The sequence below is a fragment of the Diceros bicornis genome, chromosome 18 (genome assembly GCF_020826845.1).
Source record: "Diceros bicornis minor isolate mBicDic1 chromosome 18, mDicBic1.mat.cur, whole genome shotgun sequence".
Lineage (NCBI taxonomy): Eukaryota > Metazoa > Chordata > Mammalia > Perissodactyla > Rhinocerotidae > Diceros > Diceros bicornis.
The window spans coordinates 41,361,449-41,376,196 of record NC_080757.1 but is presented as its reverse complement, the minus strand read 5'-3'; the positions used below and the strand labels follow the sequence as shown (position 1 = coordinate 41,376,196).

Sequence of the window (14,748 nt, the reverse complement as noted above, 5' to 3'; positions counted from 1 at the left end):
TATTGAGTCCTGTTTTTCTTCTTTTCCTTCAGGTGGCGAGAGGGGGTGGCTTTAATAGGGAAGAGTTCGAGATCATCAGTGTGACTCTGAAAAGGGGAACTAGCTGGGAGGTGGCTGCCTCGGAGCGTGTCATCAGCTTTGATGGCAGATGGGGACATTTCTCACCTTCCTGTTGATATGATGTTTTGGAAATTAAAATGATAGTCTTTATCTCCTGACTCCACACTCTTCCTGTTAGAAACTCATCCTTAAAATTCAGCACATTTAGAGTGCCTGCCCTGAGCCAGGCAGTGTGTGTGGGATGAGGAAACAGTCCTGCCCTCGAGAGGATTGCAGTTAGGGGGAAAGGCAGCTAACAACCAATTATGATGAGATATTGGTTTATGCTGCAGTACAGCTATTCCAGGGCCATTATCGAATACAAAAGAAGAGCACTGAACAGCTTGAACTGACTCTTAACGGACAAATAGGAGTTAGGAAAGGAAAAGGCATTCAGCCAGAGGGACTAGCACGGGTATAGGCCAGGAGATGCAGGAAAGCGGGATATGGCGAGTAAAGGATGATTTGTGGTTCTCAGCTCCAGGGTGCCTCAGAATCTCCTGGAGGACTTGGTAAAGCGCAAATGGCTGGGCCCTCTCCAGATTTTCTGAGTCAGTAGGTCTGGGGTGGAGCCTGAGAATTTGCATTTCTAACAAGTTCCCAAGTGAGGCTGGTGCAAGGACTATGGTAGGTGATGAGGCTGGAAGGTCAGACAGGGGGTAGATCACAAGGGCCTCGTGTGCCCGGCTAAGAGCTTCAACTTCACCAGAATGATGGTAAGTGATGAAACCTTTTAAGTAAGGGAATGGACAGATGTTCACTTTAAGAAATACCTCAGCGACAGTGTGCAGAAGAATGGATTGAAGGGAGGCAAAACAGGAAGTCAGGGAGCAGCTGGGAGGCTGTTTCCGCAGTCCAGGTCAGAGGAGATGAGGGTCTAGACTAGGGTACCACAGCAGTGGCCCTGAGCATAATTTGTAGACTTAGTGACCAATGTAGGGGGGCAGGGTTGGAGTCTAGAGTAATTCCAGGGTTCTGGTTTGGAAAATGATTGATAGAGATGCTCCTCAGTAAGATGGGGAGGGGGAGATACAGGAGTAGGAGCAGGTTGGAAGGAAGATTATGAGGACAAATCGGGATAAGCTGGGATGTCCAATTAGACGTGGTTGTGAAGCCTAAGAGAATGGTCAGGGCTGAGGGAGACAGATGAGGGTGGGGCAGGGCAGAGGTGGCCGTGGAGCCTGTTAATGTCTAGGTGGCATTGAAACTATGGGTGTGAATGACTGAAGAAAGAAGAGAAAGGGACTTCAGGGAGGGACCAGGGGAAATGCTGTGCTTCATTTCAAGGGTCAGGCAGAGGAGAATGAGCTTAAGAAGGATGTTACAAGAATTATGGAAGAGGTAGGAAGCAAGTACAGCGTCACAGAAGCCCAGGGAAGGCGAACAGTGTCAGAGACTACAGAGAGCTCAAATGAAAGAGCTGGGAGTGCCCAATGGGTTTGGCACTCGGGAGCTGTTGATGACTTTGGTGAGAACAGTCTGGAATGGTGGGGGCACGAGTCGAGTTGCAGAGCACTGAAGAGTGAAAGGAGGGCCAGCCCCGTGGCTTTGTGGTTAAGTGCGCATACTCTGCTGCTGGCAGCCCAGGTTCGGATCCCGGGCCTGCACCGACGCACTGATTCTCCGGCCATGCTGAGACCACGTCCCACGTACAGCAACTAGAAGGATGTGCATCTATGATATACAACTATCTACTGGGGCTTTGGGGGAAAACAAATAAATAAATTTTAAAAATTAAAAAAAAAAGTGAAAGGAGTTCGACTTCTGGCATGACAGCATGAGCCGCTCTGCAGACCCACCCCCCAGTGAAACTAGTGAAAATTATTATTTTTTAAAAGCCAACCATTTAAAGTCTCCTAAGGGCGTACAACAAATGAAGAAACATCTATTCAAGAAAATCTAAAACTCAGGAAGAAAAGTGAGAGGTTGGTATTTGAACTAAGACCCACTCCCTCCCTCCTGTCTCCCAGCTCAGGAGGATGGAAACTCCACTCCAGACCAGTGCAGCCAAGAACACGGAGCTCCCCCTAGCTCCCAATCAGAGGGTTATCTTCTCGCGAAAGGCAGGATACCAGCATTTCTCATTCTGCTCCCTGCTACCTGTTACTGAGCCAAAGTTCCGGGTGATTGCAGCTGAAAGGTGGAGACTCCCTTCTGCCCAGTCCCCACCGGTGGGATGGATGCTTTACCTTGGGCCTGGTGCTATTGAGAATCTTGGGGCCCTGACTGCCTTTGCTCAGGCCCATAAGGTGGTGGTTCTACAACAGGAGAGACAAGCCAAGAAGACCTGAGGCTACTGCCCACCCCCAACCCCCATCAAGCACTTGGCATTTTTTTGAGTGTGTGTGAGGAAGATTAGCCTAGCCCTGAGCTAACATCTGTTGCCAATCCTCCTCTTTTTGCTGAGGAAGATTGGCCCTGAGCTAACATCCATGCCCATCTTCCTCTATATGTGGGACACCACGAAAGTATGGCTTGATAAGCGGTGGGTAGGTCCATGCCCAGAATCTGAACCTGTGAACCCCGGGCCACCAAAGTGGAGCGTGCAAACTTAACCACTACACCACCGGGCCAGCGTCAAGCACTCAGCTTTTTTTTGTGTGTGTGAGGAAGATCAGCCCTGAGCTAACATCCATGCCAATCCTCCTCTTTCTGCTGAGGAAGACCGGCCCTGAGCTAACATCTATTGCCAATCCTCCCCCTTTTTTTCCCTTTTTCTCCCCAAAGCCCCAGTAGATAGATAGTTGTACATAGTTGCACATCCCTCCAGTTGCTGTATGTGGGACGCCGCCTCAGCATGGCCGGACAAGCGGTGTGTCGCTGCGCACCCGGATCCGAACCCGGGCCGCCAGTAGCGGAGCGCACGCACTTAACCACTAAGCCAGCCCCAAGCACTTGGCTTTGTAAGTGGGCACGTCACTCATAGAGAAGTGTGCCATTGTCCCTGCTCCCAACATCAGAGCTATTGGCTCAGAGATTTTGCCCTAGAAGGGAGAGGCAGGCTGTAAGACAGAGAGCTTCGAATCTCTTCAAAGGAACTGACTTCATTTGCAAGATAAATTCAAGCTTAAGGGTGCTCTCAAAAACAGTGGAGGTTGCGGTGCAAGTCAATTAGCAGGAGAAAGATAGCTTCATTGGAGATATAGGCTAAACTGCACTGGCTAGTTTGCTAGAAATGAGAAAAGAGACAGCTGGGAGGAACTCTCGTGGGGGCAGAACACATCTTAAACACTGACCTTGAAACTCCCTTCAAAGATGCCTGAATTTGATTGGGTCAGTTTGTGGAGCAATTTATTCCTCAGGGCATTGTTGAAAAAAAATATAGCAATCAGCCAACAATTAGTGTAGCTTAACAGCTGGGTGTGGTCAGGGAAAAGAGACAGATCTGTGAAAATCACTGTCTTGCTAGGGTGACTGTGGGCATACTGAAGTCTGCACCCCTCTAAGGAGCAATATCAGAGGCTTCACACTGTGTGTTGGAGTGAACAGTGGGGAGTAGATAGAGTCACTAAAATAATCCAGCCACTCACTAAACAAGTAAATAACAATCACAAGCCCTGCAAAATTCACAAATATGTGGAAATTAAACAATACACTCCTAAATAACCAATTGAAAAAGAATAAAGTTGAAGTAACTACACTTCCCAATTTTGAAACTTAGTACAAAGCAAAGATAATCAACATGGTGTGGTACTGGCATAAGGATAAACATGGATCAGTGGAATAGAATTCAGAGTCCAGAAAGAAACCCATGTGTCTATGGTTAATTGATTTTTGACAAGGGTGCCAGGACCATTCAATGGGGAAAGAATAGTGTTTTCAACAGATGGTGCTGAGACAGCTGGATAGCCACATGCGAAAGAATGAAGTTGGAACCTTACCTTACATCATACACAAAAATTAACTCAAAATGGATCGAAGACCTAAATGTAAGAGCTAAACTATATAGAAGAAAACATAAAAAAGCTTCATGACGTTGGATTTGGCAATGATTTCTTGGCCATGACACCAAAAGCTTAGACAACGAAAGAAGATAAATTGGACTTAATAAAAATAAAAAACTTTTGTGCATCAAAGGACACTATTAACAGAATGAAAAGGCAACCACAGAATGGGAGAAAATATTTGCAAATTATATGTCTGATAAGGGATTAATATCCAGAATATATAAAGAACTCCTCAACAACAACAAGAATTTTTAAATGGGCAAAGGATGTGAATAGACATTTCTCCAAAGAAGATATACAGGTGGCCAATAAGCACACGAAAAGATGCTCAATCATTAGGGAAATGCAAATCAAAACCACACAAGATACCACTTCTTACCCATTAGGTTGGCTATTACAAAAAAAAATAAAGCAGAAAACAACAAGTCTGGTAGGGGATGTGGAAAAATTGGAACCTTTGTGCATTGCAGGTAGGCATGTAAAATAGTGCAGCTTGCTGTGAAAACAGTGTGGTGGTTCCTCAAAAAATTAAACATAGAATTACCATATGATCCAGCACTTCCACTTCTGGGTACATACTCAAAAGAATTGAAAGCAGGGACTCAAATAGATATTTGTACACCCCTGTTCATAGCGGCATTATTCACAATACCAAAAGGTGAAAACACACGAATGCCCATCAATGGATGAATGGATAAACAAAATGTAATATAAACATACAATGGAATATTATTCAGTCTTAAAAAGGAAGGAGATTCTGACACATGCTACCACATGGATGAATCTTGAAGACATTATGCTAAGTGAAATAAGACAGACACAAAAGGACAAATATTGTATGATTCCCTTATTTGGTACCCAGAGCAGTCAAATTCATAGACAGAAAAGAGAGTGGTGGTTGCCAGAGGCTGGAGGGATGAGGAATGGGGAGTTATTGTTCAATGAGTACAGAGTTTCAGTTTAGGAACGTGAAAAAGTTCTGGAGATGGATGGTGGTGATGTTTGCACAACAATGTGAATGTACTTAATGCCACTGAAGTGGATACCTAAATATGGTTACAGTGGTAAATCTTATGTATATTTTACCACAATAAAAAAAGGAACAAAGACCTAAATATAAGTGCTAAGATTATAAAACTATTAGAAGAAAACATAGGGGTAAATCTTCATGACCTCGGATTTGACAGTAGATTCTTAGATATGACACCAATAGCACAAGCAACAAAAGAAAAAATAGATAACTGGACTTCAAAATTTTAAATTTTTATAATTCAAAGGACGCTATCAATAAAACGAATAAACAGCCCACAGAATGGGAGAAAATATTTGCAAATCATATATTTGATAGGGGCCTTGTATATAAAATACATAAAGAACTCTTACAATTTAATAATTAAAAAGCCAAATAACCCAATTAAGAAATGGGAAAGGATCTGAAAGGATGTTTCTCCAAAGATGATATACAAATGGCCACTAAACACATGAAAAGATGCTCGACATCATTAGTCATCAGGGAAAGGCAAATTAAAACTGACTCAAGTCACTTCACACCCCACTAGGATGGCTATAATCAAAAGGTCAGATACTAACAAGTGTTGGCAAGGATGTTGAGAAATTGGAACCCTCATATACTGCTAGTGGGGATGTAAAATGGTGCAGCCACTTTGGAAACCAGTTTAGCAGTTCCTTAAACAGTTAAACAAAGAGTTACTATATGACCCAGCCATTCCATTCACTGGAATGCAATGAATCCCTTGCATTCCATTTTTATGCAAGAAAAATGAAAACATATGTCCACAGAAAAACCTATACACAAATGTTCACAACAGCATTATACATAATAGCCAAAGAGTAGAAATGACCCAAAGGTCCATCAACTGATGAATGGATAAACAAATGTGGTGTGGTATATCCATACAATGAAATAGCATTTGCCAATAAAAAGGAGTGAACTAGTTATACACAGTACTACACAGAAGAAAACATGCTAAGTGAAAGAAGCCAGATACAAAAGACACATGTGATAAGATTCCATTTACGTGAAATGTCCAGAATCTATCCAAATCTAGAGAGAGAGACAGTAGATTTGTGGTTGGGGGTGATGATAGCTAAAGGGTATGGGGTTACTTCTGAGGTGATGAAAATATTATAAAATTGACTGTTGGTGTTGCACATATCTGTGAATATCCTAGAAACCACTGCATTGTACACTTTAAATGAGTAATTTGTATGGTGTGTGAATTATATCTAACAAAGCTGTTATTTAAAAAAAAAATCAAGTGGAAGATTATACAAGAAATGAAAAGGAGTGAAAGGGAGGTGGGGTAGCCAGACAGTGAGAGCAGACCTGTGCGAAGGAGCTCGGCTGTGAAAGGAAGAGAGAGACGCTGCACGACCCAGAGGTGGGGGAGGAGTTGCAGGGAGGGGTCTTAGTGTCCCAGAGCCAGGGTCAAGGGCACGGGAGGAGGGAGGGCTTAACCACCGGCAGCAGAAGAACCTCATTCTAGAGCATAGCTTCTCAAACTTTACAGTAGGAGGGTAGGGGCCTAACTTAGGTGGCCACCTTGCTCCGAGCTGCAAAACTACCTCCTGTCATAAAGATGGGAGAAGTTTGTTTTTCCTTGGGAGAAAGCCAATAAGCTAACACAGATGGTGACCCCAATTACCAGAGAAAGTTAGGATGAACTACATGTGACAAATGGTGCTGTCAAGTCCTCTTACTTGAGGACTAGTTGTGGTTTATCTTGAGAATGTGTGTAACGGGTTCTATCTGCTTGGCTGTATACGGAGTGAGATTTCTTTCTGTCTTTGCAATCTCGCAGCAGATTGCCTGGGATGCGCATCACATTCTGGTTTAATGCTTATTCAACAATAAAAGTGTTTTCTTTCTCTACCACCTTTGAGGAGAGGATTTCTGGGTTGGGAGAAAATTTTGTTTTTTAACAATTCTCAAGCTCGAGCCTGCTCCAGGATGGGGCGTGCCCCATCCGCAGCTCAAGCTGCTTCATGGCGCCGTTTTCCACGCTCAGCTTTCTCTTCCTTTACCTGCACAAGTTTGAGGACCACACTACTCTGGCCCCAGCTTCCTCCATCCGCTGGCTTGGGCCAGCACCCAGCACGTCAGCCCTTAGGCAACCTGCCCCTTTAAGAGCACCCCCCAGCTCCTCCCTCAGGCCCAGTGGCCGGATTTCCCCATCCGGGCCCAGCCCTTTAGAGCCGTGGCTCCATCTTTCTGGCCGGCTGTGTTCTGAGACCTGAGCGCTGAGGGGGCTCTGGGTGCTGGGAGTAGGCACAAGTGGACTGTGACAGGTGCATGTGGGACATGGAACCACTGCCCGGGGCTCAGGAGCTGGAACAGTGTGGATCCTGGGACTGAGCAGAGCCGCTCGTGAGTGTGCAAGCTGTGTCATTCGTTAAGCAGCGCTGTGTGCCAGGCACCGTGCTAAGCCCTTTCTGTACCTTCTGAGGGGGTATTACTATTCCCATTTTACAGACAGAGGAGCAGAGCTCAGAGCAGCTATCTGAATTACCCAGGGTCACACAGCTCACAAGTGGCAGAGCCAGGATCCAAACTCAGGTCAGTGTGACTCTACAGCCCTGATGTCCTCTCCCCTGCATCACCTGCCTGACAGGGGTCCTGGCTTCTTCCTAAACTGCCTTTTCCCTTGGTTTTCCTGCCGTGGTAGAGTGTGGGGGGGAGATATGGGTTATCCCCCCACCCCCCCATCCCAGTCCTCGGCTCCCTTCCTCCTCCCAGGAGCTGCTTGGAGATGCTGCTCGTCCTGCTGTTCCTGCTGCTGTTCCTGCTGCTGCTGGTGCTGCTGCTGCTGCCACCACTGGCCGTGTTCCGGCAGCAGCAGCCCCAGGATGCCAGGCTGTCCTGGCTTGCCAGCCTCCAGTACCGTGTGGCATGGAGGGCCCTGTGCTGGGCAGCCGCCTGGCAGCAGCAGAGACTGGAGCAGAGCACACTGCACGTGGGCCAGAGCCAGCAGCAGGCCCTGAGGTGGTGTCTGCAGGGAGCCCAGGGTCCCCGCTGTCCCCTCAGGGGGAGCACAGGTGTGTTTCTCAGGGTCTGGGGAGGCGCCCCAAGGAAAAAGAAACCCCACAGGACAGTCAGATTCCAGCACCTGAAGACCTCCCTTCCCCCCTTCTACTGCCAACACAGAGGGGCCAGACCCAGAGACCTACCCAGACACAGGATTGTTCAAGATGAATTTTCCCGTCCTGGGCCCTGATAGCCCCCTTCCCCCAGGTCTATTCTGTATTGCTTCCTCAGGGGTCTCACCAGTCTTGCCTGAAACTCTTGGGAAACTCTATGGCTTCACGAGGAGTTAATGATGTCTTTGGGGCTACAGATATGAGCACCTTCCGGAATGATCTCCCTCTGACCAAGGCCAGCCAGGTCCAGGAGGAAGAAAGTGGGGAGCAACTCCTGCCCCCTACCTCAAACCAGTACCACGGGGAGGCCTCTCTGCAGGTAAACTGAGAAGGCTGGAGGCCAGCCCCACCAGAGACCCCTACTTGCAGCCAAACCCTTCCATCAAGGTGGGCAAAGAACCCCCAAACTGGGGGCTCAGGGTCTGGCTCAGGCCCAGGGCCAACACCGTCTCTTGTCTCCCTCCAGGCTACCGTGCTGGGTCTGGCAGCCCTAAACAAGGCCTACCCACAAGTGCTGGCTCCAGGAGGCACGGCCCTTGTGACCCCTACCTCCCCCTGGCCCCGCCCCCTCCCCTGGCCTTGGCATGCCCTGGACCAGGTTAGCCGCCCTGGAGCCAAGGACCCTGGGGCCCTGCTGCTGGCGGCACTGAGGTCCCCAGGGCTGCGGGCACTGGAAGCAGGGACGGCAGTCGAACTCCTGGATGTCTTCGTGGGCCTGGAGGCCGATGGCGAAGAACTGGCTGAGGCAATAGCTGCCGGGAACCCAGGAGCGCCTCTCCCCAGACGGGCGGCTGAGCTGCGGGAGGCCCTGGAGCAGGGACCCCGAGGCCTGGCCCTTCGGCTCTGGCCAAAGCTGCAGGTGGTGGTGACTCTGGACGCAGGAGGCCAGGCCGAGGCTGTGGCTGCCCTGGGGGCCTTGTGGTGCCAAGGGCTAGCCTTCTTCTCACCTGCTTATGCTGCCTCTGGAGGTCAGCAGGACTCAAGGGTGGTGAGCTGGGTGCAGGAGGCAGAGGTCACAGCTAGCTGCCATGTAGTGAGCCCACGTAATCATCTCATTCAATCCTCCCCAACACCCTGTATATCCTCCCCAGCACCAGCAGCTCCATTTTATAGATAAAGAAACTGAGGCTCATAGAGGTTAAGAGTTTTGCACAAATTCACACAGCACCAGGTCTGCCACCTCCAGAACCACTGCCTCTTCCCAATTAGAGCCTTAGAGGCCGTGGCTGAGCCTGGGGGAGCCAGGAAGGATGGGGTGGAAGGGCCGCAGTAGGATCAGATGCTCAGAGGATTGGGGCCTGGGGTCCAGGGGGAGGGGCTATTGTCTAGCAGAAAGCAATGGCACCACCGGATGAAGAGGCCACTTGCTCCGCACAGGGGTAGTGGGCCTGAACCTGTGGCCGGAGCAGCCCCGAGGACTCTACCTTCTGCCCCCTGGAGCTCCCTTTATCGAGCTGCTCCCAGTCAAGGAAGGAGCCCAGGAAGAGGTTGCCTCCACCGTCCTGCTGGCTGAGGCCCAGAAGGGCAAGGAGTATGAGCTGGTGCTGACTGACCACACCAGCCTTACCAGGTGATCACTGCCCCCCACCCCCGGCCATCTCAGACCCTCCCGGACCCTGTTGAGGGCCAGGAGCGTGAGCTACTGGGACCTCACCCTGACTCCCACCCTGTCAGGTGCCGCCTGGGTGATGTGGTACGGGTGGTTGGTGCCTACAATCAGTGTCCAGTCGTCAGGTTCATCTGCAGGTAGGTGACCCCCGGTCACTGAGGGGCTGTCCTTGTATCCTGGGCTCCTCTGCCTTCCCCTTCCTCTTCTCCAGACTGGGCCAGGCCCTGAGTGTGCGAGGAGAAGACATTGGTGAGGACATGTTCTCTGAGGCCCTGGGCCGGGCGGTGGAGCAATGGCCAGGGGCCAAGCTGCTGGACCATGGCTGTGTGGAGAGCAGCATTCTGGGTAAGCTTCTCTATCGGCTCGTGCCTCCCGTTCTTGGGTAGGCTGACCCCCAGTCCATACCCATCCTGCTGGGAGACCTCTAGGAAGGAGGTAAGACTCAGCCTCCTTGCTGCTCCTAACAAAAGTCCTTCCCCGTGTCTAACTCCCATCCCTCCTGCTGCAGTCTCAACCCATTTCCTTTCCTGACCTGTTTCATATGTAGGATTAGGGTCTGGGTTCCATTTCCATTTACCCCACTCCTACCAAGAGACTCCTTGTTTCTCATGAACCTCAGAGTGGGGAAGAAAGGGGAGGGCTGCGGGCATTGGCTTTGAAATCCACCCTGTTCACAACAGTGTGTGTGCACGGGGGTTTGTCTGCAGATTCCTCCAAGGGCTCCGCTCCTCACTATGAGGTGTTTGTGGCGCTAAGGGGACTGAGGAATCTGTCGGAGGAAAATCGAGACAAGGTAAATGGGACAGGGACAGGATGTGACTGCACATCCCCTGCACTCTGCATGTCCCAGGTGCCTTGGGCACAGGGAGTGATGGGAGGACACAGCAGGGAGGAAAACCTCCCTGGGGCTCCAGGAAGGGCGGGATGAGTCCCACAGACACACACGTGTGCACACGAAACTCCTACCCACGCCTACCCTGGGCAGTCGTGCACACCTCACCCACACGCCACACAGCCACCACCAGCCTCACTCAGGCCCTCTGTTTCCAGCTTGACCACTGCCTCCAGGAAACCTCACCCCACTACAAGTCCCTGCGGTTCCGGGGCAGCGTGGGCCCTGCCAGAGTCCACCTGGTGGGGCAGGGGGCTTTCGGAGCCCTCCGGGCAGCCCTTGCTGCCTGCCCCTCCTCCCCCTTCCCTCCTGAGATGCCCCGGGTCCTCAGGCATGGACACTTGGCCCAGTTCCTGCAGAGGAGGGTGGTGTCCTGAGCCGAGGCCTGCCCACTGCCCCATCCACCCTCAGAGGCTGCCTCACTCTTTCCTCTGGGGCCTCTCTGGATGGGGAGCCCATGGCCAGGATCTTTGACTCTGTGTCACCTGAGAGTTGCCCATCAGAGCTGCTGGGCCTCAGGGAGGTCTGACCTAGTCAGCCAGGCCTGAGGAGTTGACTTCAGGGGAATAGCAGACACCAGCACTGCCCTGCCCAGAGCCCCCTCAGCACCCCCCAGGATCCTGGAGTTCCAGTACCCGCTGACGGCTCCTGTGTCTCTCTGCCCAGTGCACTGGGCAGGCTAGAAGTGTTGGGAGTTAATGCTCCCGGGAGCGGCCCTCAGTCAGCAAGGAACCTCAGCTTCACTGACTCTCAGTGGGACAATTCTGAAGGGCATTCTGCACCGTCTCTCGGAGGATGACCACCAGTTGCCCACAGCAGTAACCCTCTCATTAACACAGTTCTTACTGGCTTTCCTCCCCTCCCTCCTGTCCCCACTCCCCTATGTGCTTTCTAGGATCACCTCCCAAATAAACTTCTTGTGCCCAGATTCTCGGGGTCTGCTTTTGGGGAAACTGTAGTGGTCCCATTTGCTCTGCTTCTGTCACAGACTGCCCGCCCCCACCCCCTTCAGCTCTGGATACCAGGGCTTTTCCCCCACGCTCCATTCCAGGCCCTCGGAAACCCCTACCATGGCCTAGGTCAACCCAGAGACACAGAGCCCCCTCCTCCTACCTGTCCCCATCCCAAGCTTAACCTAAATGTGGAGAGGCTGCTCCCAACGTCCCTTGCCCTGGCCTAGCATGGGTCCCTTTCCTGGCCCAACACCCATGAATCATTTCCAATGGGCAGGGCTGTACTGTAGATCATAAAGCATCACAGCAGGAAGCAACCCCAGAGACCATCTGGGTTAACTGTCCATCTCACCAGCGGGGAAACTGAGGCTTTGAGAGGTTATGAGGCTTGCCCAAGGTCCTGCAGCTCCTCCTAAGTAACGTGGCACCTGTTCCCGATCAGTTGCTAAGTCTCCAATTCTGCCTCGGAATTACTTCTGGATTCCATGCCCCACAGCCAAGCTCCTGCCCCCACCCACCCAACCCCCACATCAGCCCACGACTCCTTCCTGCTAAAATCCTCCCACAGCTCCCCCGTGTCCACGGGATCAAGACTGATCAGCTTAGCCTATAAGATCCTCTGACCCACCCTGGCCCTCACTTACCTGTCCAGCCACCTCTCTTGCCTGAGGGAAGCTGTGACTATGAAAGACCACACCCTGCTAACCTGCATGAGCTCAGCACTGTCACCTCCAGGTCTTTGCACAAGTTGTCCCTTCTGCGGAATGCCTTCTTCCACCTTACGTGATGGAAATCCACTTTTCATGCAAGGCCTTTTCAGAGTCCTTTCTCCCACTGAGCTATCGTTATGCCGGCTCATCTCCCCACCTGGACTTGAGAGCTCCTTGAAAATTGGGCCACGTCCTATGCACACTGTTGCTCCAACGCCCAGTGCGGGGCCTGGTGCAGAGCAGGTGCTGAATAGACAGTGCCCTGAATAAGAGATGGCACATGTCCTTCACCCCACGGTGGCTCACTCCCTGCTGATGGTGGGATGGGACTCCATTCCTCCCTCCAGGCAGCCCGACCAGGAAAGAAGCTGGGAGGCTGGAGGATAACACCAAGTTTGACTGCTTTCCTCCCGCTGCCCAGGTTCAGTTTTCATGATTTTCCATCTTGGAGGTCGGTGGAAGGAGCAGAGGAAAGGAGAGAGCTGGGGGGAAGGGAGAGACAGCTAAGAAGCCTTTTCCATTAAGGAAGAAGGCTCTGGAGCCTGACAGACCCCAGCGGCAGTGACAAGGAGTAGCGGGGGAGAGGCCTGCTGCCTGGCTGTCCTCCCCCTCCAGACACACACCCTTTGGAGAGTGGGTGTCACGACTGCCTCCTCTCCTGCCCCTAATTAGCAGCTGCCCCCACACATTGTCCTAGGCCAGCGCCCCAGCCAAGGCCTCTTTTGTACTCCCAGATTCCTGGGTGCAAGGTGGCCTCATTAGTGCCCGGAGACCACCCCATCTCCAGGGAGCAGGCAGACAGACAAGGGGGGGACCAGGGGCACAGTGATCCAACTCCAGCTTCTGAGCGCCTTGGCGGCCATTCCTTGGGCCCAGCCTGGAGACGGCCCCCCTGTGGGAAGCTAATCTTAGACTTGCCTTTGTCTGGCCCCAGAGTAGACGCAAGTGTCTGTCTCTCCCCCGCCACCTCAGAGCACTATAAACCCCAGGCCCCTGGTAGCGGGTCACAGTTGATGGCCTCAAAGTTCCTGGGTATTGGGACCACTGCAGACAATACGTTTCTTGGCTCCCCACTCTGAGCTCCAGACACCATGAAGCCTCCTTCTACAAAGGTAAAGACCCAGGGATGGAGGGGTGACTCATCGTACCAGGGGGGCTGGAAGAAAGGCTGAAGGTGTCTCCGCTCTTGGTCTTTTCCTGTGTGGGCTCTGAGGAAGGGGACTGGGTGGACCTTTGGCTGAGAATCTGCCTTGGCTACCATTGCATTATGTCCAGTTCTCCTAAGAGCTCGCATTTTTTGAGAATTTACTAGTATCAGGTGCTGTGTTTGCACCTGTCATCTCATTTCATCCTCCCAGCAGCCTTGCACAGTAAGGATTATTTAATGCCCAGTTTACAGGCGAGGGAGTTGCGCCCCCTGAGAGGGTACGCAACCGGTCTGAGGCCACAGAGTTGTTTCCCCTGCAAGGGAGCAGGCAGACAAGACAGCAACTCAGATCCTGCCAGTCCTTGATTCGCAGGTGTTCGCCCGCTGTGGGAAGGGGACTAAATAGGGCCTCTGTTTTCCCTGAGTGTACAAACTTCTGGTGCAGACAGGCTCAGACACGCCTGTTTTCGGGTGTAGTGGTAAGCGCTCTAATGGGGTACAACGGTCTAAGGGTACCCACAGGAGAGAGGGGTTCATTCTGCCCAGGAGGTCTCAAAGGGCTTCCTGGAGGAGATGCTGTGCTGGGTCTTGAAGGATGAGCAGGTAAAGGAGACAGATACGAGCCCCTCTCCAACAGAGCCCTTCAGACAGCATTGCGCAGAGGGAGGAAAACTAGGGGACAGCGAGGAAGGAGCGCAGGCCAGGAGCGCGGAGCCAGCTGGGCGTAGGGGCTGGATGTGGATGTGGCGGGAAGACCCCCAGAGCCCTGTCTCCCGCCTCCCTAGGTCCCCTGGGCCACCGTAACGCTCCTGCTACTGCTGTTGCTGCCTCCTGCGCTGCTGTCATCCGGGGCGGCCGCGCAGCCCCTGCCCGACTGCTGCCGTCAGAAGACGTGCTCCTGCCGCCTCTACGAGCTGTTGCACGGCGCGGGCAATCACGCGGCCGGCATCCTCACGCTGGGCAAGCGGCGGCCGGGGCCCCCGGGCCTCCACGGCCGGCTGCAGCGCCTCCTGCAGGCCAGCGGCAACCACGCGGCCGGCATCTTAACCATGGGCCGCCGCGCAGGCGCAGAGCCAGCGCCGCGCCCCTGCTCCGGGCACCGCTGTCCCGCTGCGGCCTCTTCGTCTGTCGCGCCTGGGGGACGGTCCGGGGTCTGAGCCCTTGCTTAGGCCCTGTCCTGCCCTCTCCTCTCTACCTGTCCGGTGTCAGCCCCCAGAAAAAGGGCAATAAAGA

General features: G+C 52.2%; 2 protein-coding genes across 2 annotated transcripts; both read left to right on the top strand.

Annotated features, from left to right (window-relative positions):
- Nucleotides 1-7,047: 7,047 nt before the first annotated feature.
- GHDC (GH3 domain containing) lies at nt 7,048-11,631 on the top strand. Its single transcript, XM_058561003.1, has 10 exons — nt 7,048-7,434; nt 7,540-7,623; nt 7,804-8,102; nt 8,402-8,523; nt 8,671-9,172; nt 9,582-9,774; nt 9,879-9,950; nt 10,025-10,158; nt 10,521-10,606; nt 10,864-11,631. Exons 3-10 carry the CDS (start codon nt 7,817-7,819, stop codon nt 11,080-11,082), a joined length of 1,614 nt encoding a protein of 537 aa, XP_058416986.1. The 5' UTR covers nt 7,048-7,434; nt 7,540-7,623; nt 7,804-7,816; the 3' UTR covers nt 11,083-11,631.
- A 609-nt stretch (nt 11,632-12,240) lies between these two features.
- HCRT (hypocretin neuropeptide precursor) lies at nt 12,241-14,748 on the top strand. Its single transcript, XM_058559414.1, has 2 exons — nt 12,241-13,480; nt 14,301-14,748. Exons 1-2 carry the CDS (start codon nt 13,460-13,462, stop codon nt 14,670-14,672), a joined length of 393 nt encoding a protein of 130 aa, XP_058415397.1. The 5' UTR covers nt 12,241-13,459; the 3' UTR covers nt 14,673-14,748.